The sequence below is a fragment of the Citrus clementina genome, unplaced genomic scaffold (assembly GCF_000493195.1).
Source record: "Citrus clementina cultivar Clemenules unplaced genomic scaffold, Citrus_clementina_v1.0 scaffold_6, whole genome shotgun sequence".
In the NCBI taxonomy this organism is placed as follows: Eukaryota; Viridiplantae; Streptophyta; class Magnoliopsida; order Sapindales; family Rutaceae; genus Citrus; species Citrus x clementina.
Genome location: NW_006262139.1, coordinates 14,361,145 through 14,387,493, shown reverse-complemented (window position 1 = coordinate 14,387,493; position 26,349 = coordinate 14,361,145). Strand labels below are relative to the sequence as shown.

The window sequence follows — 26,349 nt, the reverse complement described above, 5'->3', positions numbered from 1 at the left end:
GACACGTGTAATTAGTGATAAATAATATTTTTGTTTGGAATTATTGTGTAGTTTAAGGTTATCAATCATTCGTTCATTCAGCTCCCATGAATTAGTCATAATGGTAGCAAATTCTTCTTTTGTCCATTATTTAAGTGGCTTCTTAATAATCGTTTAGTTAAATGTAAAAGGGTTTATCACGGTACGCTATCATATACCGTACATCAACTATGCAGTTGCTGCCTGCCAGTAACTACAGTTTTTGTTTGTTCTACGTTCTATTATAGAATTGATGTATGGTGCGAACACTGTACCTTAACAATTTCCTAAAAGTAATGGAAGTTTAGATTTGGGAACTTCGCCGCCGTATATGGGGGAATTATTTATGCCGATTTTGTCCTTCCATATTTTGATATATACTTTTAGAGAGGAAAATTTTATGACCAATGCTTTTGGCAAATTTATTGCGTGATCGTTATGTTTATGGATTAGGCCACCTACTTTTATTCTTCAACGTTTGCATGAGGACTATTGATAGTCATTTGCGACATTTATTAATCTCACGTATTTATCGAAAAATATAATAACATACATATGATAAAATATTTTGAGTGTACACGAAATAGGATGAGATAAGATGGTATTAGATACAATATAAGATTGGACTATAAATGATCTTATATTGCGTTTAGTATGCCATTGGATTAGATAGCCACTAATATTATTTATACATTAATTTAATCAAAGTTATCTTACTAATTTATTTTATATATTAATCTAACTAAAATTATCTTAAATTAATTGTTACGCTACAATTTTGAAAGTAAATTTTCTCCACCATAAACTCATATTTTCATGTTAAGTGTCCAAAATTTACATCAGACGTTGAAAATAGCTAAAAAATAATAATGAAGTAATATAAATATAATCTAAATTAAATAAATTTATCGGTAAATATAAGCATTGAAAAAAAAAAGAACTTTCCTATATTTTTTTTATTTAAAACCTATTTATAATTTTTGAATAAGAGTTTATGCAATAATTCATTATAGAAAATAATAAGAAAAATTGTCTATAGATATGAAAATATATTATACAATAATGTCATTAGTCCATGTATATAAAGATATTACTCATCATTAACATTCAAGAATTTAGGAATTTAGTTTTGATTTTCTTATCAGTCATCTCGTGCCTTACGTTATGATAAATGTTTTAACTTTAACACTTTTATCCCAAGGTTTTCCTTGCGATAGATTTTTTAATTATTCACTTCACTAATCAGGCGGCCTAGAATTATTTTTCCTAATGTTACTCTTACACCAAACTGAAGATTGATATTATTATCCTAAAGTAACACAATCCCAACATATTTAATTATCACAAAACAGCCCTTTGGAGTAATACTAGAGCTTTTTTTTTTAACACAATATTTTTATACAAATTAATGTGACGCAATAATATTGATTATTGATAGGATGAAGAAAACAAATTTATGAAAATAAATTACTTTTAACTTTTCTCATGGTCGTCTTATTTTATGAAAATTGTTAGGGGTCGGAAACCCGTCATATATTATATTGACATTGATGACGATAAAAGCCCAACACGATAGAGCTTGGCACCTTGAGCCCAAGTAAACAATGTTACCGAGAAATTTTTGGGTCAACTTTTGGAATATATGGCCCAACTTAATATTCAAGCTTTGTGGTTAAATGAGGATCATATCAAGTAGGGTTGGCAAAACCCCGGGCCAGGTCCGGGTATCGCAATGGCCGAACCCTGCCCGGATGTAATTTTGCCTGGTCTCGGTCCAGGCCGAGTTTTAATTGAGGTATCTAAATTTTATATTTTTTTAATATTATATGTGTACATATTTTTTATTTTTGGTAATTTTATAAGTTTTAAATTTATTTTAATAAAATTTGATATGAAAATATAAATTTTAAGTGTTTAAAAATTAGCAATACATAACTAAATTAGCAATACATAAAGTACAGATTATGGGTGATTAATTTATGCTTAAAACAATACAAAAGTATAGCCAACCCCTTTGCTCCCTGCCAAAAATAACATTAAAAATTTCCATGTACCATTCAACGCAAAATCACATGTCATATATTTTTTTTTTGATGAACTTCGTTTCCCTGAATCTTCTCAAATTGAAGAAAGGGGCGAAAAAAAAAATATTGGGTTCATTTTCGTTGTGAAAACAATTGGCTCCCACAGGAAGATGAGCCTAAACTTGGGTGAAAAACAATTGCTTAACTTTGAAAGCTATAGTGTCTTTAAAGGTGTATTAATTTGTGTCTTGTGAAGTGCATTATTGCTCTCGCAGCACCAAACCATGCACTTTCGGCGGGTAAAAGCTCATTTAGTCCATATATTTTAATATTAGTGTCTATTTAGTTCCCGTATTTTTTAAAATACCTCGAAACATCCTTACCATTAAAGTATTGATACCCCTACCATTACTTTTTATTTCTTTTGGCTTACTTTTACAATATTACCCTTTTATAATAAATTTTTTGTTTAGACATTAATAAAAAGAAAATAATTAAATTACCAATTTAACCCTAAAAAATAAAAAAAAATTATATTAATTTTTAATTGTCAAAAATTGTATGCAAACTATCAAGTGTGCAAATAGTGCTTGCAAAAAAATTAATATAATTTTATTTTTATTTTTTAGGGTTAAATTGGTAATTTAATTATTTTATTTTTATTAATGTCCAAACAAAAAAATTATTATAAAAGGGTAATATTGTAAAAGTAAGCCAAAAGAAATAAAAATAATGATAGAGGATCAATACTTTAACGGTATGGATGTTTCGAGGTATTTTTAAAAATACGGGGAGTAAATGGATACTAATCTTAAAATATAGGGACTAAATAGGCTTTTACCCTTAAAACTTTATATATGTGTAATAAATGAGTCAAATAAATATAAATATTTAAAATAATATATATTTATAATATTTTTTTAATAAAATATGGATTCCGGATTTATTAAGTGATGTACAAGACCGACCCGGCTTCATACCCGGACCGGATAATACCCAGCCCACAATGCCCGGATGCGGTCTGGGTCCGAAATGGGTGTGTATTTTTGCCACCTCTAATATCAAACAACCTACCTCTCCAATCTTACAATGTTCACCAAGCCTTTTCGGTAATAAATTTTTTTTGCCTTCTCCTTTTTTGGCCACGACAAGGATTGAAGTTGGTACAACTACAAATTCTATCCTGTAAGCTTTAAGGCTGCTGCATGAACAATTATGATCACTGCTGGGACCTCATTGCCTGCATTTTAATCAAGCTTCATTAACGTGGAGTTATGCCATTTTTTTAATTTCATGTGTGATTTCAATTGATCCACATAACAGTTCGACCCTCTTTTCACTTGCGTAAAAACTCTTTAAAGCTCGATTAATTCTTCACCCAACGGAAGGTTCTCTCAACTGGTCCTGTTCCCCATCTTTTTCATGAAAATGAAAAAGCTCTTGTTGATGCGAGACTTTATAACAACTGCTTGATTGCAACTTCCCCCGAAGCTGACTTACTTCATCACCAAGTATGACAACTGATATTATTGTTGCATGAAAACACTGTTTGCCATGCTTATCACTTTAATTTTACTTTTTTTTCCCCCTAATTTGTTGCACCTGTTAGGCAACCACGACCAAGAAGCTTGGGTTTTTAACAACTCCATTAACTGAGTCCCCCATTGGTGTCATCACTAAGTTAACCTTGTCATGTGAACTTCTAAGTGATTTAATTTCTCTCCTTATAAGCTGGTTATTAAGGATGAGTTTAATACATACGTTCGTATTAGAGCAGATATTTCTTGGAAAGGACCCTCGTTATGGACAGAGTGAATGAAAGAAGTTGCTCCTTGATGCGTGCGAGATCCTCGATCATTCTAAAAGAGGGTAGGATTGTACAGATACCTCTAAGTTAATCATGTGGCCTTATAAGCACTTGAGCTCCCACACCTACAAATCGGAGTTCTACCCATTCTATAGGTGCATAATCACATCTTAACATTTCCATGCGTCATTTGCCCTTATTTTGTGAATCGAATAGAGGCAGCCTTTCATTATGCATGATTTTAATTTGTATCAGGGGGATTTGAACATAAAATGTTTAGGTCGAATCTGCTCTAGTACCATGTTTGGGCTATAGTATAATAGCACGTTGAAAAATCACATTGCCTGAAAACTTTACCTTAAAGGTAAGAACCCAATAACATTTAACATTTAAGCTTGTTTAATTGCAACAACTAGCCTATATTGGCCTATATAGCAATAATTCATCAAATATTCCGAAAAAAAAAAAATCACTTAACATTTAAGCTTGTTTAATTGCACCAACTAGCCTATATTGTCCTATATAGTGATAATTCATCAGATATTCTTGGTGGAAAAAAAAAATAATCTTTGTTTAATTGCATAAGCTGGCCAGCGTATATTAGCCTACGTAAAAATAATTCATCAAGTATTCCGAAAAATCCGTGTGGGCACTGCATTACCTATTTGAGGAAAAAGTAGTAATTAATTACTGTATAATTACGTGAGAAAAAATCCCAAAAGGGTAACCCCACTTTCATAAATTAGTAGTAATCAGTTCAAGATCAAAGCTAATTGGCTTGAAAACCAAACATATTTATCATCATGATTAAGAAAACAATTGTCACGAAGACAAATAATGGTCACACACGAATAGATTGTCTTTGACAACACTCTAGAGTTGTTCAAACCGGAACTTGTCTTGTCAAAAAATTGCCAGAAGCTTTGCAACGTCCACAAAATTTCGACCATCTTTGTCACCTAATCGACCAAACACCTTTCATTCAACCCCATATATATATAGACACACATTCTAGTAAGCTCTAAACTGCAAAACAAATAAACTTATCTTCAGCTTAATTACTGAAAATGGGTGCTTCTCTTCTTCCGTCATCGCTAGCAATTTTGTGTGTTTGGTTTCTCTTTCCTGCTGGCCTTGCTGTAGCCAGCATTACCAGGCACTACAAGTTTGATGTACGCGTCACGTAGCAAAATCAATTAATTTGCTTGAAATGTTGGGATTAATTCATTTTTTATTCAAGGCAATTCTTGATGCATGCATTCATTAATTTTTGTCTTCATTTTTGTAGATTAAGATGCAAAATGTGACACGACTGTGCCACACCAAAAGCATAATCACAGTAAATGGACAGTTTCCAGGGCCCCGCATTGTTGCCAGAGAGGGTGATCGTCTTATTATCAAAGTGGTTAATCATGTCCCAAACAACATCTCAATCCATTGGTATGTTTTTTGTAATTAACAACAAGAAGTTTTCTAAATCAAATTCCCACAAGAAATTAATTGCTTATTTGACTCTCTTTTGTTTTGGGGGGATCTAGGCATGGGATTCGACAGCTACTGAGTGGATGGGCTGATGGGCCTGCATACATAACTCAATGCCCTATACAGACAGGCCAGAGTTATGTATACAATTTCACAATTTCGGGACAAAGAGGGACCCTCTTTTGGCATGCTCATATATCTTGGTTACGAGCGACTGTGTATGGCCCCCTTGTCATTTTCCCAAAGCGAGGAGTGCCTTATCCGTTTCCCAAACCATACAAAGAAGTTCCTATCATCTTTGGTACCTGCTCATTATTAATACAAATTAATTGATAAATTCAGAAGTCAAAGTTACTAACATATGCTTAAATAAATCGCAGGAGAGTGGTTTAATGCAGATACCGAAGCAATCATCAACCAGTCCCTACAAACAGGTGCAGGGCCGAATGTTTCTGATGCTTATACCATCAATGGTCTCCCAGGGCCTTTGTATAATTGCTCAGCCAAAGGTATCTCTTGTTTTATTTAAGCAGCTTACTTATTACTCTTTGACATTATGTTTATGGAGTCATTGTATATATATGGAGTCATTCTCAGGCATAGATGTCTGCAATTGCAGATTTGGCATTTTACAACTTTATAAAAGAATTCTTCAGCATTGTAAAATTAACAAATTCACACTTTCTAAAGTACAAGTTTTCACACCCGAGAATAATCATATAAATATGAACCTACACGTATAACACGATCATTTGGTTGCATGCAGATACATTCAAGCTAAAGGTGAAGCCCGGAAAAACTTACCTTCTGCGTCTGATCAACGCAGCACTCAATGATGAACTATTCTTCAGTATTGCAAATCACACTGTAACAGTTGTCGACGTGGACGCCATTTACATGAAGCCTTTTCAAACTGATATACTTCTCATAACCCCAGGACAGACCACAAACATTCTTCTAAAAACAAAACCCTCTTACCCAAATGCCACTTTCTTAATGTCAGCTAGGCCATATGCAACTGGACAGGGCACATTTGACAACTCCACTGTCGCTGGCATCCTCGAATATGAAGCACCCACAAAACATCCCCGTTCGAGTACAGTCTCAATTAAAAAATTACCACTTATGAAACCGACATTACCTGCTCTTAACGACACTGCTTTTGCTTTCAATTACACAACCAGGCTTCGCAGCCTGGCAAATGCTCAATTCCCAGCTAACGTTCCGCAGACTGTTGATAAGCGATTCTTCTTCACAGTTGGCCTTGGAACAAACCCTTGTCCGAAAAACCAAACCTGCCAAGGACCGAATAATTCAACTAAATTTGCAGCTTCTGTGAACAACTTCTCCTTCATTCTACCATCCACTGCCCTCCTCCAAGCACACTTCTTTGGACAAAATGGCGTTTACACTACGGATTTTCCGAGCACTCCATTGATAAAATTCAACTACACGGGCACGCCGCCTAATAATACAAGCGTGATGAATGGAACAAAAGCGGTCGTTCTTCCGTTCAATACGACTGTGGAGCTGGTGATGCAGGACACCAGCATTCTTGGTGCTGAGAGTCACCCTCTTCATTTGCATGGCTTTAATTTCTTTGTTGTCGGACAAGGTTTCGGAAACTATGACCCCAGAAAAGACCGTAAAAACTTCAATCTTATTGACCCTGTCGAGAGAAACACCGTTGGCGTGCCATCTGGCGGCTGGGTTGCCATTCGTTTCCGAGCCGACAATCCAGGTGATTAAGAACAACAAATCTAATAAAGTCTTTTCACATATACATTTATTTTAAGAAAAATGCTAAAGAGAAAGAGCTAACTGGTTCAGTTAAGTGAGTAATTAAACTAGCATCGATTTTATCTTATCTCTTTCAGCATCATGTTAAAATTTTATCAGAATTTCGTTTGCTCATGATATTTTAAAAATATTGTTAACTTATTTGTATAATTTTTTATTTTTACAGGGGTTTGGTTCATGCATTGCCATTTTGAGGTGCATATAAGCTGGGGTTTGAAAATGGCTTGGATTGTGTTAGATGGAAATCTTCCGAATCAGAAGCTGCCTCCGCCGCCGGCGGATCTCCCCAAGTGTTGATTTAGTTCCGGCCACTCGCTCGTACGTTTGCATGCATGGATTCAAGTTTCTTTGCAGAGATTAATTTTTTCCCATCAATTTTAACTTATTTCAGCTTTGTGGCACAATTTGTCTTGCCTATTTCCTTTGGAGTGAAGTTATCAAAAAATTTTTCTTTTCTTTTTCTTTCCAAACATTTTGTTGTAAGCTTGCAATAATATATTCACGTTCACAACTAATCGATTTTTTTGGTCTCAATAGTATCCTTCGATGCCTTGAATAGAATGGGGTTATTATTGATAATATATTTGAGCAACTTAGAAAGCAAATGGAGTAATAATATGTCATGAAATATATCTTAAAAAAAAAAAATTTTACAAGCTGGGATATGGGGGTCGTCTCAGGCATTGTAAAGATTGTTATATTAGTATGGAAAAGGTTTGCCTTGGTGAATAGAGGGAGAGGGGTGCTCGATTTCTAGTTCTCCTACTAAAATCACCATCTATTACTTATGCCCTAATATTTTTATAATACCCAATTATCTTTCTATCATAAAAAACTTAAAGAAAAAATATGTAAATGAATCAATTGTTTGATATTTTCTCTTAGAAATATATAAAAATCTACATCTATTATCAGAAAAAATAGTCAAAGAATGATTTGCTCCAATCTACATGAAAAGCAAATATGTATTTAAAATTTGGATTTTATTTAAAAATTGGATTTTTTATAAAAAAAATTATTTATTATTTGTTAGCACTTTAGTATACAAATAACAAGAAAAGATTAGAATTAAAATAAATAAAAAATAAGATTAATTTTTTTATTTTATCATTTAACATTTTTAAATTTTAATTTATTTAATTTAAAGAAATGTGAATGCAAGTATATTTGAAAATAAAAAAATATTGAAAACTTATGGTGTGAGGAAGAATATTTGATATTACGAAAACAGTAAAAATTATTGGGTAGATATTAATTTAAGTGGTCGAGAAACTATCAATGGTCAATCTCCCGTGGATATAGTGTCTGTGTCAAAGCAAGCACCTAAAAGTCAGCACCAAATATGGTACTTGACTTTGGTGCCAGCAAATAAAAGAAAATGGAGGACATAGCTCACAAACTTTGAAAGCTAGATTGACAAATTGAAGCCATAATTGGTGGGCTAAAATCGTTGATTTTCTTGGCCACTATTTTGCTATAAATAGAAGTGCAGATGAAGAACTGAAGCATTTCATTAAGAGAAAGAGCAACTTAGCATTTTGAGAGAGAGTTTAGAGAGTTTGGGTGTATTGGGATTTTGGGAAGTGAGATAAAATACTACAATACTTGTAACTCTTTTTTAGGGGTAAAAGCTCGTTTAGTCCCTATATTTTGAAGTTAGTGCCCGTTTAGTCCCTATATTTTTAAAAATACCTCAAATTATCAATACCATTAAATTATTGATACTTTTGTCATTATCTTTTGTTCCTTTTAACTTATTTTTATAATATTGCCCTATTATAATAATTTTTTAGACATGATTAAAAAGAAAAAAATAACCCTATTATAATAATTTTTTTAGACATTATTAAAAAGAAAAAAATAAATTACCAGTTTAACACCAAAAAATAAAATAAAATAAAATAAAATTTATTAATTTTTGTGGAACACACTCTTGAGTTAAAATATTAATTTTTCTAAAAAAATTGATAATGTAATTTTTTACGATATTAATTTTTTAGACATACGTGAGCTTCCACAAAAATTAATATATACCTTTTTTGTTTTTATTTTATTTTTTAGTTTAATTTGATAATTTAATTTTTTATTAATATCCAAAAAAGAAACATTATTGTAAAAATGTAATATTGTAAAAGCAAGTTAAAAATAATAAAAAATAATGGCATAAGTGTCAATATTTAGTAGCAGGGATGTTTTGAGGTGTTTTTAAAAATACAGGGACTAAATGGACAATAACCTCATAATATAGGGACTAAATAAGCTTTTACCCCTCTTTTTTACTAGTAAAATACTTCATTTTGTCTTCGTCCGTGGACGTAGGCTAAAAATCGAACCACGTAATTTATGGTGTCTATTTTTTGTGCTTGTTCTTTATTTTCTTACAATTTCAGTTTAGCTGCGTGTCTACTTCACCCATCAATTTCCTAACAGTCTGTGCAAATGAGCTAAATTGATTGTGTAAAAATGTTTGATTCTTTTATTTCATTACTATTGATCTATTATTTTTTAAGCAAAAAGACATCAAAATTCAATTGAGTAATATTAAAAGTAAAAAAAGGAACATGTACCATACGAGCGGCGGTGTTGGTGCGTGAGTGATCAAGTCTTTCGATGAGATTAACAGTAATTTACTGGGATTCGCTGAACGGAAGCTAACTCTAGCACTAGAACGGGAAAATGTGCCAAACAGTAAAACAAGGAAGAGGCAGCCAAGCTGATTGAACCTATACCACTTTGGAAGCTTTTGAATATCACTAAAAGGATGCTGCCAGTCAGTAAAATGATTACAATGAAGCCCCAAGTTACTAAAACAATCAGCGGCACTATTATTCTCCTTGAAGGTATATATGAGAGCATCTGTAAAGCATGCATCTTGCAAACCATGTCTTGCAATTCAACCAGTCACGAAGAGTGTGTGGAGGACGGATATCGCCTTGATTCAAATACTGTACCATTAATTATTAGTTTAGATTGTTTCATAAGTGAAATGCAATCCATCCTTCTGATCTTAATAAAAATTAGTGAACATTTTGATGTTCGCAAGGATCAAATATGAAATGATATATAAATCATACAATTATAATGAAATATATGACCAACTAACAATTAATTATTGAATTCAAAAAAGAGTCTGAAGAAGTTTTTCACTCCTCTGATTTTTATTTCTTGAACTGAAAGATTCATGAAACGAATCCTGATACACACAGATGCCAATGGTCCAGTGAGAATAAGAATTTCCAAGAGCACTTGAAACATTTTGTTTTTGATATATGCAAAAGCACTCCTACCTCAAAAAAATAACATCAATTTTTTACTTTAAATTTTGATGCAAACTTTACACTATCAATATCAAGTATTCAATGTTAGATATTAAACGTCAAAAATGACATTTTATAATTGTTATTCATCCACCATTAGATTGCTTGAAGTTTTGTGACTCTAAATTTGTGTGAAAATTTCAAGTAAAGAATTTAAATTGATATAAACTCCATCGTTGACCTGATGTCCAAATATTTGTTTTCTTTACTTAGCTACGGATGCCACTGAGTGCCAAACTGTCACAGTACTATTATTTTAATTTCTAACCCAAGACAAAAAAATATGGGTTACAAAGTTTTGATAAAAAAAATATAAAAAGAATAAATTATGAGGACAATTCTAAACAACTTATTTTTTTATTAAGACATTTTGATATTTTCATTTTTTTTATCAAAATTTTATAATCTAAATTTTTGTGAAACTAGCATTTTTTTTTTGTTTAACTAAAAATTCAATTGACTCCCAAGACTGAAGATAAAAAGAAAATAGCCAATAATTTTCATAATTAATATACCTTTATCGTTAAGAATATACAGTATGAGTAATGATAGATATTCCAAATTTTTTATCCTAAATTTCATCGTAAATAATGTGTCCTTCATTGAATGATTGATAAAAAAAATTAAAATAATACATCATTTAAGATATATTTTTGAAATAAAAATTTAGAACGCATAGTACTACCCCACAGGTATATATCCTACACTTAAATTTCATTAATTGTTTTCAACTTATTGACGATTTTAAAATCTCCGTTTCTCATATCTCATTATGGGTTCCCCTGATTGGTAATGAACAAATTTGGTCAAATCGACAACAACTTGCAAGCTTTTCTCAAATGGTCCAAACGTTTTAGGCCAAAATGATATAATAAAATTATAAAAAAACGTTGTTGCTGGTGCCTAGGAATGATAATTATTGCTGGAAGTAGGATTTTATCCAATCAATAAGCATAACCAAAAGGTTAACATCAAAATCTGTTAGAGGCATGAACAGTGATTAAAGAACAACCGACAATAGCTAACAAAGATGGTGCAACTCCTTCCTTAAATTTTTTGCCTTGATTATCAAGTATCAACGGTTGGAGATATTTACTGCTATCAAGCAACCATGCCCGCATTTTCCATAATTACTCTCAAATTAATCCCTTTCCACCACTAATTAACTTGTATGCATGTAATAAGCTTGTTTTCATTTGACACTCATCAATTGATGTTATCTTTTATTTAATGGGAGAAAGTTGCCCCCTTTCAATGACAATTACATGCTCAGTTTACCTTCAATTAAATAATGGATTGGGAACATCTAAATCCCCAAGTTTTATCAAATTGGTCATTACCATAAACTAGTGACATATATATATATATAACAGTAGGAAGTATGCCAAAATCGGCCTCAATAGTTCCATTATATACGATGAAACCAAATTATAAACGAGCAGAATAACCTAAATATGCTTGATATAATTAGTAAAAGAAAAATCTTACGCATGAGGAGATTTGAACCATTTCTCAGTACTTTTTAGTGTTATTAATTAGGTATATTTATATATGTACTCTACCATTGTGATGTCAAAGTTCAATGTCATAGACGCAAACTAAGTTGGTTATTTAAATACAAGTTACAAGTAGTTAGGGATATATTTGATATAAATTAATGTACAAAATATGTTTTCATTTTATAAAAGCTTAAATCTAGCATAAGGGCCTAGCTAGATAACATTACCAATTGTATAATATAATAATTATAACCACTAACTAGCTTCAAGCGAGGTCACCGAATTACTAGACTGACCCTGACTTAGTGCCATTGTTTGCATGTGTTAATCACAATCATGTTGATTCTATTACCGTTAAAAATTTTATCAAAGATAATATTATCTGGCTTGGATAGTACTCTAAAGTAATACGTGAACCGCTGCTAGTATGATCAATTGTTGCTCAATCCATTAGCTGTTTGCAAAAATCAATCTTCTGTCACCTAATTAATTAACAAACCCACCATTTGGTTTCTTACTATATAAACACACCCTTTTCGCTCTCTTTCTCGTCAATCAATCATCTTTTGTTTCATTCGAAATTTCGAACTAAAAAACTCCTTGTCTTTTTTGCTATCAGTTTCTCCACCAATAGCATTAGAAATTAATTAAAGAAAGCCAGATGGGTCGTAGCCATCTTCTGCCTTCTGCCATCTTGAAGGCGATGTTTCTTGCGTTGTTTGCTATGTGGATTTTGCCGGAGCCGGCATTGGCAAAGCATGCACGCGTTACTAGGCACTATAAGTTTAATGTATGTTGTGCATTTGAATTTAAGCTCATGATGATGATAGTTTCTAACATTTGAGACTCAGTGTACATGTTTATATTCTATTACAGATTGAGATGAAAAATGTTAGAAGATTGTGTCAAACTAAGAGCATTGTGACCGTCAATGGCCAATTTCCGGGACCTCGAATCATCGCGAGGGAAGGTGATCGCCTCTTGATCAAAGTGGTTAACCATGTCAAGTACAATGTCACCCTTCATTGGTACGAAATGTTGACCTTCTTTCTCTCTTAATTTGTCTTTAATTGTGATGATCCCTTTCAAAATTCATTAAGAATTTTAACATTGAAATATGTTGTTAAATATGGCTTGATGGCAAAACAGGCATGGTGTCCGGCAGCTGAGAAGCGGATGGGCAGATGGACCTGCATATATCACACAGTGTCCTATTCAAACAGGACAGTCCTATGTATACAACTTCACTGTCACTGGCCAAAGAGGGACTTTGTTTTGGCACGCTCACATCTCATGGCTTAGAGCAACTCTCTATGGTCCAATTGTTATCCTCCCCAAGCGACACGCCTCTTATCCATTTCCCCAGCCCTTTAAAGAAGTTCCCATGATTTTTGGTACATCATAACTTATAACAGCCTAGTTGAAATCATATGCGTAGTATTCATTTTTGTCATCCTTTGGTTACTCTAAAAACATTAATTAATGAGCTCATGTTTGCCTTTAATTATTGTAGGAGAATGGTGGAAAGCAGACACAGAAAAAATCATCAACCAAGCTTTGCAAACAGGAGCAGCACCAAATATTTCTGATGCTTTCACCATCAATGGTCTTCCTGGTCCCTTGTATAATTGCTCAGCCAAAGGTAAAATCAAAGCCACTAAATAGTAATATACGTACAACTAAATATACAGGAGCCCCTTCTATCTTAGTTATTTCCCAAAAAAAAAAAAAATGATGTAGGTAGTTGGTTGAATAGACAAATGATGTCACTAATTAATGGAGGACACAGCCAGCACGATTGGGGGGGGGGGGGGGGTTAATTGTTGAATAATTAACTCATATTTGTTCTTTTCTTTAAAATAATAATAATAAAATAGTGAAATTCTTACCCCTTATAGATCTTAACTGGGTCTGTCCTATCACTAATATATGGAATACATTGAATTTTTTTTTTCTAAAAGTCAGATCATAAGAAAATAACATTTTGGAAGCATTATTTAATAAAAATTGTAAATTAATTTAATTAAACTACGTGCGTTTTCATGCATGCAGACACATTTAAACTGAAGGTGAAGCCTGGGAAAACCTATCTCCTCAGAATGATCAATGCTGCACTCAACGACGAGCTTTTCTTCAGCATCGCCAATCACACATTAACAGTAGTCGAAACCGACGCCGTTTACGTGAAACCCATAAAAACCAAAGTAGTTCTCATCACTCCTGGCCAAACCACCAATGTCCTTCTCAAGGCCAAACACAAATCCCCTAACGCCAGCTTCCTCATCGCCGCCAGGCCTTACGCCACCGGCCCCGCATCCTTCGACAACACCACCACCGCCGGCGTTCTCGAATACGAGCAACCTAATAATGCCAACAAAAACAAGAAGCTCCCTCTCCTCAAACCGGCGCTGCCAAAGTTCAATGACACGAACTTTGCCATGCAATTTAGCAAGAAAATCCGCAGCTTGGCCACCGCAAAATTCCCGGCCAAAGTCCCCAGGAAAGTTGACAGGCGCTTCTTCTTCACCGTAGGACTAGGGTTGAGCCCCTGCCCGCAGAATCAAACTTGCCAAGGACCCAACAACACCATGCTTGCAGCTTCTATCAACAATGTCTCCTTCGCGCAGCCGAATATTGCCCTACTTCAAGCTCACTTCTTTAACAAATCCAAAGGCGTGTACACAACGGACTTTCCCGCCAACCCGCCGTTCAAGTTCAACTACACGGGCACGCCGCCGAGCAACATTATGGTGAGCAGCGGCACGAGAGCTGTGGCGCTGCCGTTCAACGCGAGCGTGGAGGTTGTGATGCAGGACACGAGCATCATTGGTGCTGAGAGCCACCCTCTTCATCTTCATGGCTTCAACTTCTTCGTCGTTGGTCAAGGCTTTGGCAACTTTGACCCCAGCAAGGACCCCGCCAAATTCAACCTCGTTGACCCCGCTGAGCGGAACACCGTGGGCGTGCCATCTGGCGGGTGGGTCGCCATTCGGTTTCTCGCTGACAATCCAGGTGGGTATGGTTAACCACTTGAGTAATTAATTATTAAGAAAATTACAGCACACTTGTTAGTTGCTAAGCTCGATTGGGTACAACGTTGTGATCAAATCTTTCGGTGGGGCCAATCTTTGTTTTCTCAGGGGCTTGGTTCATGCATTGCCATCTGGAAGTACACACCAGCTGGGGTTTGAAGATGGCGTGGATTGTGAATGATGGAAAGGGGCCCAAGCAGAAGCTGCCACCTCCACCGTCCGATCTTCCAAAATGTTAAAACTTGATTTTTTTAAAAAATTTTTTTAAATATTTCCTAATTCTTTGAATTCTTAATATTGGGCAAAGAGGGTATCTAGCTCCATAATGGTTTAATAGAGTTAATGTTTTCATTTTCACTGCTATAAATGTTCCCATATCCATTTAAGAAGGTGCGTGGGGATACTAAGTAATACGTACGTAGGGTGCCTTGTATTGTATTTGTAATTATCATTCAACTAAGCCATTTGAATGAAAGAAAATTTTTCTACATGCTTGTAGCGGTCTGTTAATTTCTTTTACTTTCTCTGCTCTCCCACAGTCCCACTAATAAATCCCACTAACAAAATTGCAACATTTTGGATTATTGACATTTGAGCATCAAATCAAATGACAATGGAAGAGATTGAAGATCTTAAGTTGCGGAATTGAGAGACATTATTAAATAAATTAATAATAATTCTTGTAATATTCTCTCAGGCACCTAAATTTTAATAAAATTATATTAGGTAATAAAATGCGAAATACCTTATCAGAAAAATACTCTATATAGATATAAAGAAAACAACGAAGTTTTAGATTGATCCTTAAACTTTTTCGTACTCTATTATTTATAATTATAATAGATTTAATTTTTTTTAAATATAATTTTTTATTTTTCAAAAAATGGATTATTAAATATAATTATAGTATATTTAACCCTTTATTATTAATCGACCTCAATGATAGCAGACGTAAAACACTTTCACAACAAGTGAAGCTGCGCCCCTAAGGCAAATTTGTGAAACACGTTGAATGATATAAAATTGATTTTATTTAAGTCTAATTGCCAATTTTATACTTTAGTGGTTGGTTATAATTTTAAGAGTGGAGTTAGTTGAACCCCTAGAGCGATCTCTACACGCATTGATTAAATTTAAAAGCCAAAGCTTTACCCATTTACGCCTTCCATAATACCGAAAATGATTCCAATATGATTTTTATCTTTAAATAATTCAGTATCAATTTTTCTTTTCAGTATCCACGAAAATCTGGTAACTCAATCAATTATATCTAGGGTCTGTTTGGTTGGTAATAGTGTAGTGTTTAAAATAATGACTGTTAATTATTTTATAAAAATAATCAGCTGTGAAAATAATTAATTAAACATTTGGTAAAATTTATTATTGTGAGTTTTAAAAATATGCATATATATTTGATAAACCTCACGGTTAAACTGCTGTAAAAATATGAACGACTGAATTATACATAATTTTGAATAAAATTTATTCACACATTTATAAACATGTATGTAAAATTTTTTTTATTGTGTATATATAATAATTGATGACTAAAGTAACTATTTTATACTTTTAATTTATTTTTTATTTTGTTATTTTAATATAATTGTTAATAATGATAGTCTTTTTAAAGTTAATGATTTTATTTTTTAATTAATAAGGATGATTTTATTTTGTTGTAATAGAATTGTATTAAGTTTAAAAATGATTCTCAAAATCTGATTTTGAAAAATATCCCTTCCCCGCTTTTCAAAATTTATTATATGATAGAGTAATTTTACTAAAAATGATTTCAAAACAAATTTACCAAATAGTAAAATTAGCTTTTAACTTTTTAAAATTACTTTTAAATATCTCAAAATCAATGACAATCTCACAGTCAGAAAAAAACAATATTAATTAATATAAATATAGTGGTGTTACTCGGCTTTGAGAAAAAAATTATAATTTTTTTTTATTTTACAGTAAATAAACTGACATGACCCGCCCCAACCTATGTGTCGGATATGAGGCAAATCATGTGGTCTAATAACTAAAACTCGTGACACAAACTTAATTCATGAATATATAAAAATGGCCTTTACTATAAGTACACAACAACCTATGTGCCTCATCTGAAAATATATATTCAAAACTTGCACCCTTCATATCTCATTATACATGCTTACACTACAGATATATACATAAAAAACATAAACAACATAAACATGCTCAAAATGCAAGTCATGCAACAATGCGTCTTGTGGCCCAACCTTAATTGACTATAACTGATGTGCATGAAATCTTATGGAATCTTGGGAGAAAAAAAGGATAAATAGGAAAATAATGAGTTTGCAGCTCAGTGAACAGATGTAATTTATACATGAAAAAAATAAAGTAGCGTACTAGGGTATATACATAATCATGTGACATAACTTCACACTGAATGTAATATATTAGCAAACATGGAAATCATATGTACATGACAAAACTACAGCAAATAGTACCCAAGAGAAAAAAACTTTCAATATTTGTCGGAATCATCATCGAACGAGTAGAGTGGGGGCAAAATCTCTAAAGACCTGGTGGAATTTAAACTACATCGCACGGATATAGTAACCTAACTCTCAATACGCATGCGCATAACCTAAGGGGAAGGGTACATATATGGTGACTTGCAATCATATCTCATAACTCAATCAAATATATAATATGCATAAATGTAATCATAACATGATATCAAATCATACTATCAAATATAAATGCTTCATGGAATACATAATAGTAATAATAGTATCCATTCACTGATATTGTTTCACTCTGGAATTCGTTGGGGCTCTTGTGGGTTTCTGGATTCACAAATTTCTCCTAAAATATAGAGTTAAAAAATTAACTATTAGAACTGATATAAAAACTTATATGTATGATGTAATAAATTATATCTACTTAAATTTCATAAATCTGTTACCCATTAATCCAACGAATATTATTCTAACTATTCAATTACAATTCCTGTAACTTTGTTATTTATTTTTTCTGTTCCTTTACTCTCGGCCTCTCTTTCTTTCTTCTTATTTTCCTTTTTCTCTTCTCTTTCCTTTTTCTTTTCTTTCTTTCTCTCATTTTCTTTTATTTTATTTTTCCTCTGTCTCTTTCTTGATCTCGGTTGTAATTGAATCCATTAGCAACCAGCTCTCAATTTATGTATAAACATAGTCACCGCCTCAAGCAAGCAGGGGGAACATGCATGCGGCAAGCAAAGAGGTAAAGCAAGCATGTGAAGAAGTGGTGATGTAGGCAGCTCTTATTACATGAAACGGGCAGCTGGCCACTTAATTTATTAAGGGTGTGTTTAGAATTGAGGTGTTGTAACTTTTAAATTATAGCTATTATAAAAAATATATAATAATAAAATAAAAATTAATAAAATATAATAAATATAAATTTTAAATAATAATTTTGATAAAATTATTAACGATATAATAAATTATTCGTTAAGTGAAAAATTATATTAGCATAACTTTTAAACTACAGCCGTTAGTGTTTACCAAATATGTCTAACCACGGTTCCGGCCAAAGGCGCGTGTGGCTTTTTCTTTTTTTCTCTCTCCCCAAGCAGTGCATGACAGAAACATTGATATGTCAAATCGTGGCAGGTAAATAATTAAGATAGTGTTTAGTATTCGTACCATAATTAAGCTTCCGACATAAAAGCTTTCAAACTAATTGAAAGCTACCAATCGAAATTTCAATACTGGATACAATTTTTTTGTATGAAAATGATAATCAAATAAAAAATTAGGTTTCATATAAAATGGGTTTGCAGAGAAAATTTATTATATTTGATATATAGTTTGTCTTTAGTGATCAATTGCTTAATGGGTATTTAATAATATAAAATTTAATTAAAAATAGATTTGAAGAGCAGTTTAGTGGGTTCGAAATGCAACAATTGTTTAAACTCATTTTTCCTCCCAATTTAATTGGGTACAAATAAATTTCTCTTCAAGTATTATGGGAAGAATATATATACACACAATATTTTAGCGAGAGTAAAAATACATATCATGCCATAGTGGACTTATTAAAGACAATTCTAATATATTTTTAATTATATAAATGAGACTACATTATATTTAAGCTTTAATTTATTTGCAATCAAGAATTTTATTAATTCTTTGGTGGTGGAAGTGGATGTATTCGTGAGGAATTTAGTTATAGCTTACTTATCAAACAAGTGTCATAATCGTTTCACATTTATATCTCTCTCTCTCCAAATTTTTTTCCTAATAAAGAATCCAAAAAAGTGCAATTTATTATTTGTAAACTAACTACTTTTAATTAGTTCATATCCAATCATTAGACTAGGATTACTAGAATTTTTTTTTAATGTTTTAATGATATACCTTCTGTGGAATTGGAAATAAAACTCATGTATGAGCAAATAAAAAATAAATCATACAAATGAAACCATAAGCTTATATTTCATAACTTATTTCATACCCACTAATTAAAAATTAAAATTGTGTGTCAAAAATAGTCATTTTATAAAAAGAGAAAATGAAAATTAATTTCCATTAAATATATATATTCCTACGTGAACTAATTGCATACTCAAGAGTTAGTGGTCAAAGTGGTATTTTCATTCTACATTTGGATCTTTCGTAAAATTTCAAAACTTGGAGTCCTTCAAGCTAAAACTCCGAACTAACGTCACTCGGTCACCGCACCATCTAGAATAGAACAGACCCGTCACCAGCTTTTGAACATCTCCATTCATTAAACGAAAAAAAAAAAACACGCACACACGCACACACGGAGACGCCGTCGTTTTATAACGCCGGTGCCTCCGCTGCCGTCACAGTAAAATTCGTCAAAGACAATGACGAAGGGCTTCACCTTCTCGCTGCCCGTAAGCGTTGTCGTTTTGGCCATCTTTTACATTTACTTTACCACCGTCTTCATTTTCATTGACCGTTGGTTCGGTCTTATGTCCTCTCCCGGTTTAATGAACGCCATTGTTTTCACCGTCGTGGCTCTCATGTGTGTATTCAGTTACACTGTCGCTATCTTAAGGGATCCGGGTCGGGTCCCCGCTGATTACATGCCCGATGTTGAAGATGACCAAAACCCTATGCACGAGATCAAGCGTAAGGTACATTAAAATTGTTATATAAATTCACATTATATTTGTTAAAATTTTGTATCTTTTTGGTTGCATGCGATAGTGGTTTGGTTTGGTTGTGCGTTAAAAGGAATAATTTTTATTGGAGTAATGACTTGTCATGTGATTATTGCTTTTATATGAGCTGATCTGGAGTGAGATACGTGAAGAGAAGGTATTAAATAATGATTCGGTTCCATTTGGTAAAATTTTTGTAAAATTTTCGTAGTTCATAAGATTCTTAGAGATGGGTAACTAGCTAATTTAGCATTTGTTGGAAATGAGAGACAGATAATTTCTTGATTGTATGGAATTTATGACAACAGGATATGTTTTAATCAACCCTTTATTCCAGAGGATTTTTAGTAATTACGTGGCGGAGGCTGGAGAGTAACTCTCATTGATCATAAGTAAACCTATGAACCAATGCCAAGAGTGTATTACATTTGCATCAGGATTTTGTGTTGTTTGTTTCGATTGAATGAAATTTGTTATTTTGTCTCGCTGGCACTAACTAGATTGATGCTCTAAGGTATTAATATTATGACTAGATGGATGGTAGTGTAACTAGCAATGATTACATTGTCGTTTTGAGGGTCTTAGAGTTGCACCTATCTGGCATCAGTGTTGTAGTTTCCTTACTCGACAAATGGATAGATCGAAAAGGATGTATTGAGGTAATGGGCCATTACGTTTGATCTTCCATGTGCGTGTTGGCATGTGAAAGCTTAAACAAATAAGAAATATTAGTTTTTAGAAGTCATTATTTTTCGTTAATGAAATCTAGTTTTTGTCGTTTCCTAGGGGTTCCCTTTGAATTTGCCTATTCAGACAGTTTAAATGCTCTGCACAAAGTCCATGTGTGATGAAGTTTCATGTCCCCATGTGATTTTAGCCCGCTTTTCTCATTCTCACCTCATAAATACAGGGTTTTAGCTCTAATTAAATGTATCAATGACAATGAAATGATGGTTTTTGATTCTTACAACTTAATATACTTATCATCCGAAATCATCATGCTTAATGATAATTATTAATGTTTGAAGCACACATTTCCTTTGGTGGGAGATCGGAACGTTGCATCTAGGGGTTTGGTTACATTGACCTGCTGAGTCAATAGAGTTATTGCCCCTTGTGTCTTTCCTCAATCCTCCACTGGCATAGTCTTTTCTGGCTAAAGTTGGTTTTGCACGTTCTGATTTTGTTTATTGTGTTAATTAAATGAAAAGAAAGGAATATAGGAGTAAGGAGTTGTGGTTGCTGGGTTTTGTTTGTTGTTGTGCATTAAATCAGCCATGAGCATGATTAGCCTCCAAACTCATCCCTTTTCCGTTGACAATACAAAGAAATTACCCTCATGTCAATGAGTTAACTCATGACTTTGATATTGTTACCTGACATCTTGATGAACCAAAATGAATTGGAAATTCTTGCCGTACTCTGTGTCAAAACCAATAAGGTTATGAGGAATCTTTTTGTAGCTTTCTGGATCAGCTAAAATGTTATGCTGCTGTTCACGTCTTTTGAAGAGTTCATGTACACCTTAGTTGCTTGGAGAATGCGACTTGTGTAATGAGGAAATGCTTGCTTCTTAGTGGTCCTCCTTGTATTTGTATTAAGTTAATGTGGGTAGGTGCACGGAAGAAAATTAATGTTGCAGTCAACTGGTTTCTCCTTTAAGCATATTGGTTAAATTGATTATTTGGAATTAGAGAAAGATTACATTTTGAAGTTTGGATTAACTTTTTGTATATGTTATGTTCTCTCCATCGAGAGCTTAACACCTGGCTTATCAGACGTGCAATTTTTGGGATCTTTTGCCAGGGAGGAGACTTGAGGTACTGTCAAAAGTGTTCTCACTATAAACCTCCTCGTGCACATCATTGCCGTGTTTGCAAAAGATGTGTTTTGCGAATGGTACGTATGTTCTATGTTATCACTGCTGCCTTTTCTCTCAAATGTCCTGGATAATGTGTTAAAGTGATACCTCTTGATTGTAAGGATCACCACTGCATTTGGATAAGTAATTGCGTCGGCCATGCAAACTATAAGGTCTTCTTCATCTTTGTTTTGTATGCTGTGGTTGCATGCATCTACTCCATGGTATGTTGAGATTCTTTTATAATCATAAAATTTGCACATTTACCTTTTAATTCCTGAATGCTTTTTTTTATGCTGTTACATAGTGTATTTGACTTTCTGGGTCTGATTTCCTTTTTTTTTTTGTGGAATTGTAACCTTTTTACTTGTATTTTGCACTTCGCTCTTTTCTTTCTTATTTAGGGTAGTTGAACTAAGGCCATAATTTTTATTTTCCTTTACCACTTAAATTTTCAGGTTTTGCTTGTGGGTAGTCTAACTAATGATTCTCTGGAGGATGAGCTGCAAACTGGAGGATCTTTCAGAACCGCTTATGTAATGTCAATGACCGTCTGTTTGGTTTGAGTTAAAACCTAGCATATTTTTTAATTTTGCTAATTGTCTCTCATTTTCAGGTAGTCTCTGGACTGTTGCTAGTCCCCTTGAGTGTAGCTTTGAGTGTTCTTCTAGGTTGGCATATCTACCTCGTTTTTCACAACAAAACGACAATAGAGGTTATTAGAATTATTCCCACTGTGATTTTCTTATGCTTGATGGACATTTTTCTTTTAAATTTATACCAGCATTGTTGTAAATCTCATTTTTTCTCTCTTAACATTTCTTTCAGTACCATGAAGGGGTGAGAGCTTTGTGGCTTGCAGAGAAAGGTGGGACTGTTTATAAGCATCCATATGATCTAGGCATCTATGAAAATCTGACTACAGTAAGTACCTTTCTTCTTGGGTGACAGATTTAAGATGTGCCGTTCTTGAAAGCTTAGATTTACTGTTACATTTTTATTGTTGGTTAATATTATTGAGATCGGCGGGATGAACTAATTATATATTGAGCACTATCCGATTGTTACATACCATGTCAGGCCAATTAAGTGCTTACCTGGTTAACTTCCCAAGATGTTTTGCTTGCTGTTTTAAAGCTCTGTCTGGACCATGTGGCTTGGCTACTATGCTTGGAGCACATCAGTCTAAATGTATCATGACCAGATTGGCTTGCCCAAACTTGGTTCTACTTGGAAAGCTATTCTTTCTGCCCCTCCTCTCTTCTCTCTTTCTATTCTTTTAGTTGAAGTTAAACAATCAATCAAGAGACAAATGTTACATATTCCTGAGGGTCAAACTTGCTGTTGAAACATTTGTGTCTTTTTGACCAACTTTGTATACACTTTCTTTTATGCATGCTTGTTTATGGTGCACATCCATAATATGAACTGGTTTGAATGACTCTTCAGGTACTTGGTCCAAATATCTTCAGCTGGATATGTCCCTCATCAAGGCATATTGGTTCAGGTCTCAACTTCCGCACAGCCTATCATAATGCTGTTGGTACATCAATGTCAAAATAGATTTCTAGAGTTTCTTTGATCATGGCATCTCATTGCAAATAACATGATCTTCAACCTTAACCGTCAACGGATGGGTAAAAATTGATCTATTGGCAGTATCGCGTAGCTTTTTTTTCAAGTGCGGTTTGGATAAGGCTTTTCTCTTTTGGGGTAATTTAGCCAGACGAAAAAGTTGATCATGCATCACTTACCTGCAATAGCGCCGCCAGTCAGGAAAGCTCGAAGCTGTTAGTTGCAAGATGAGCTGAGAGGGAGACATTCTGTTAAGTTGTCAATAGCTGAAGTAAATCATTTTTTGGAACCATTAGGACTAGGACCGTTGTTTTCTTTTCATTTTGTTCTCGATTTTGTTTTCCAAGTTTGGAGCTCGCTGACAAGCGGCTACATTAGCACACACAATGTACAAAGAGTGAAAGAGAGAACCAAAATCCCAACTGAACAATGAAAATATATGATGTAAAAGCGATGACAAAAGCCCACAGAAACAAGCTGTTCTCGATGTAACCAAAGTTGTTGTCCTTGTAACTCAAGTGTAACAAAACATTCCTCTTTAGCTTTTCTGCATAATTTTCTTTTCCTTGTTTCATGAGTGTAAAATATATACTGAAAATGGTCCATGGAAACCCAAACTTATAATATTTTCCAACTCGATAACACATATTTATAATGACAAAACAGGTGACGTATCCTTTTCGGTGCAGGGGAGGACAGAATTTCTTTTTCCCCTTTCTTTTTCTTTTTCAGATTTAACGAATTGGCTTAATGGAGAGTGTAGCTCATGCTCTTTTCGACTGCAAGATGGCAAAGAAAGTTGGGAAGAGTTCTCCTTTAGAAAACTGGAGTAGTTTCTGTGATTATAGAATCTGACTCGAAGGGAGTGATAGAATTAATTAACATCAAAATGGGTACTTTGACAGATATTCATTGGGTGATCTTCCACATTTAGAAACCAATAAGAGTTGTCAAAATTTCAAAACTCACATGCATCTAGAAGTTGTAATATCTTTGCTCACTCTATGGCCAACTCAACATGCATCTAGAAGTTGTAATATCTTTGCTCACTCTATGGCCATGTTAGCCTTAAGGAAACTAAACTCTTTTGTATGGCTGGATGAGTTTTCAGTTGATATTTTGTATTTATTCTATCTATGAGTAATGAAAGGTGTACTTTCTTAAAAAGAAAAAAAAAAGATTTAATGAATTGGCATTAAAAGAGTCAAATAGAGTCACGTTGTGATCAAATACAAGACTTAGGTGGCGTTTGTTTTTTAACTTAATAACTTAAAGTGACTTAACTTAATTAATTAAGTTAATTAGAAGTGTTTGTTTTTATAACTTAATAGGACTTTTTAGATAATTTTGACTTAATAAAATAAGCTAATTTTTTTAACTTTTTACTGAATGGAAAAATCTGAGTTAAGTTAGTTACTTTCTAATGTCAAAAATATCCCTACTTTATAATTTATTTTTCATATCTATCCTAAAACTCACCTAAAAAAATTTATCCCACATAATAATCTTATCATTATTTTTTTAGCCGTCATGCAATCTCCCCTCACTTTGCTTCTCTCGTCCAGTTCTTGAATTTCCCATTAATTTCTCTTGAATCTCCCATTAATTGCTCACCAGGCAAGCACTTGACTTGGGCCTTTCTTTTTTACTTTTCAATTACCTTTTCTAGCATTCACTTTTATTATATTTGACTTTTCAATTACGTTTTCTAGCATTCACTTTTAATAATTAATAGCTTTGCTACTCTTTTTGGATCTGACACACTTCGTTATGCGTTTTGGGTATTGTTTTATTTATATGAATATATTTTGTTAATCTGACAGTGATTTATTTGGGAGAATTTTCGCTCATCTGTTTGATTTCATTTTTCTTTTTTATAATTGAGATGATGTTGTGTATGATCAATCGACTGAATGCAGATATGACATTGCATTTTTTTTTTAATGTAATTGGTTGAAGTAGTTTTAATAGAGCTATCTTGGGTGGTTACGAATTTTCCAATCTCCTTGAGTGAAATTAATAATGGCAATTGCTGAAATTAATAATCCACAATTGGTTCCATTTGATTGTTTTTTGCGGAACTTTCTCATAGATGTCGTCACAAGGGGAGAGAGCAAATTGGACTGATCCAACTTATAGGAAGTATTTTATTGATCTCTGCATGCGTGAAGCAAACAATGGAAATAGATCTGGGGCAACCTTGAAGCCTACTGCTTGGAACAGGATTTCTCAGGAACTGAAAACATTGACAGGAAAATCTATTGCCCCGAAACAACTTAAAAATGGATGGGATTATATGAAAAGGCAATACCTCACATGGCTGAAATTAACAATGACAACAGGACATGGTTACAATTCTACAACTCATACTTTTGATTGGCCACCTGAAAGATGGGAAGAATACTTGAAGGTAACATTTTTTTTTATTTAAGTAAATTATTTAATATTTTTACATATAAGTATAATCAATTATTATGTTTTGATTGAACAGAAATATCCAGAAGCTAAACAATTTCGCAATAAACCTTTAGCAAATGCTGAAGAGTTGGAGGCATTGTTCTCAGGTGCAGTAGCAACAGGAACTTATAACTGGAGTTCTGGAATGGAAGGGATACCAGAAATGGGGAATCTATCATCGATGCTATCTGAAACTCCAATTAACGTAGAAGATAATGATTGTGAGGTAAAAACACCAGATTCATACACCAATGTGGATGAACCGCTTCCCGATGACATGCAAAGGTGTAAAAAGAAACAAAAGAAAAGCAAATCGGAT

At 33.3% G+C, this 26,349-nt stretch overlaps 3 protein-coding genes across 6 annotated transcripts; all 3 read left to right on the top strand.

Annotated features, from left to right (window-relative positions):
* Window positions 1-4,884: 4,884 nt before the first annotated feature.
* LOC18039542 (laccase-17) lies at window positions 4,885-7,557 on the top strand. The gene is made up of 6 exons (XM_006429062.2): window positions 4,885-5,021; window positions 5,138-5,289; window positions 5,388-5,632; window positions 5,712-5,840; window positions 6,098-7,072; window positions 7,298-7,557. The coding sequence occupies exons 1-6, from the start codon at window positions 4,917-4,919 to the stop codon at window positions 7,426-7,428; spliced, it is 1,737 nt and encodes a 578-aa protein (XP_006429125.1). The 5' UTR covers window positions 4,885-4,916; the 3' UTR covers window positions 7,429-7,557.
* A 4,964-nt stretch (window positions 7,558-12,521) lies between these two features.
* LOC18038220 (laccase-17) lies at window positions 12,522-19,536 on the top strand. Of its 3 annotated transcripts, none has more exons than XM_024182312.1 (6): window positions 12,522-12,737; window positions 12,824-12,975; window positions 13,097-13,341; window positions 13,461-13,589; window positions 14,000-14,968; window positions 19,511-19,536. In XM_024182312.1, the coding sequence occupies exons 1-6, from the start codon at window positions 12,609-12,611 to the stop codon at window positions 19,534-19,536; spliced, it is 1,650 nt and encodes a 549-aa protein (XP_024038080.1). In that variant the 5' UTR covers window positions 12,522-12,608. The 3 variants fall into 3 exon arrangements, with proteins under 3 accessions (XP_024038080.1, XP_006429124.1, XP_024038081.1); XM_006429061.1 differs by lacking the exon at window positions 19,511-19,536 and adding an exon at window positions 15,088-15,218 and having other exon boundaries at window positions 14,000-14,959; XM_024182313.1 differs by lacking the exons at window positions 12,522-12,737; window positions 19,511-19,536 and adding an exon at window positions 15,088-15,218 and having other exon boundaries at window positions 12,830-12,984; window positions 13,118-13,341; window positions 14,000-14,959.
* A 163-nt stretch (window positions 19,537-19,699) lies between these two features.
* LOC18038219 (probable protein S-acyltransferase 16) lies at window positions 19,700-24,144 on the top strand. Of its 2 annotated transcripts, XM_006429059.2 has the most exons (7): window positions 19,700-20,110; window positions 21,944-22,036; window positions 22,121-22,222; window positions 22,457-22,534; window positions 22,615-22,713; window positions 22,827-22,922; window positions 23,448-24,144. In XM_006429059.2, the coding sequence occupies exons 1-7, from the start codon at window positions 19,838-19,840 to the stop codon at window positions 23,559-23,561; spliced, it is 855 nt and encodes a 284-aa protein (XP_006429122.1). In that variant the 5' UTR covers window positions 19,700-19,837; the 3' UTR covers window positions 23,562-24,144. The 2 variants fall into 2 exon arrangements, with proteins under 2 accessions (XP_006429122.1, XP_024038038.1); XM_024182270.1 differs by lacking the exon at window positions 22,121-22,222.
* The last annotated feature ends 2,205 nt before the right edge of the window (window positions 24,145-26,349 follow it).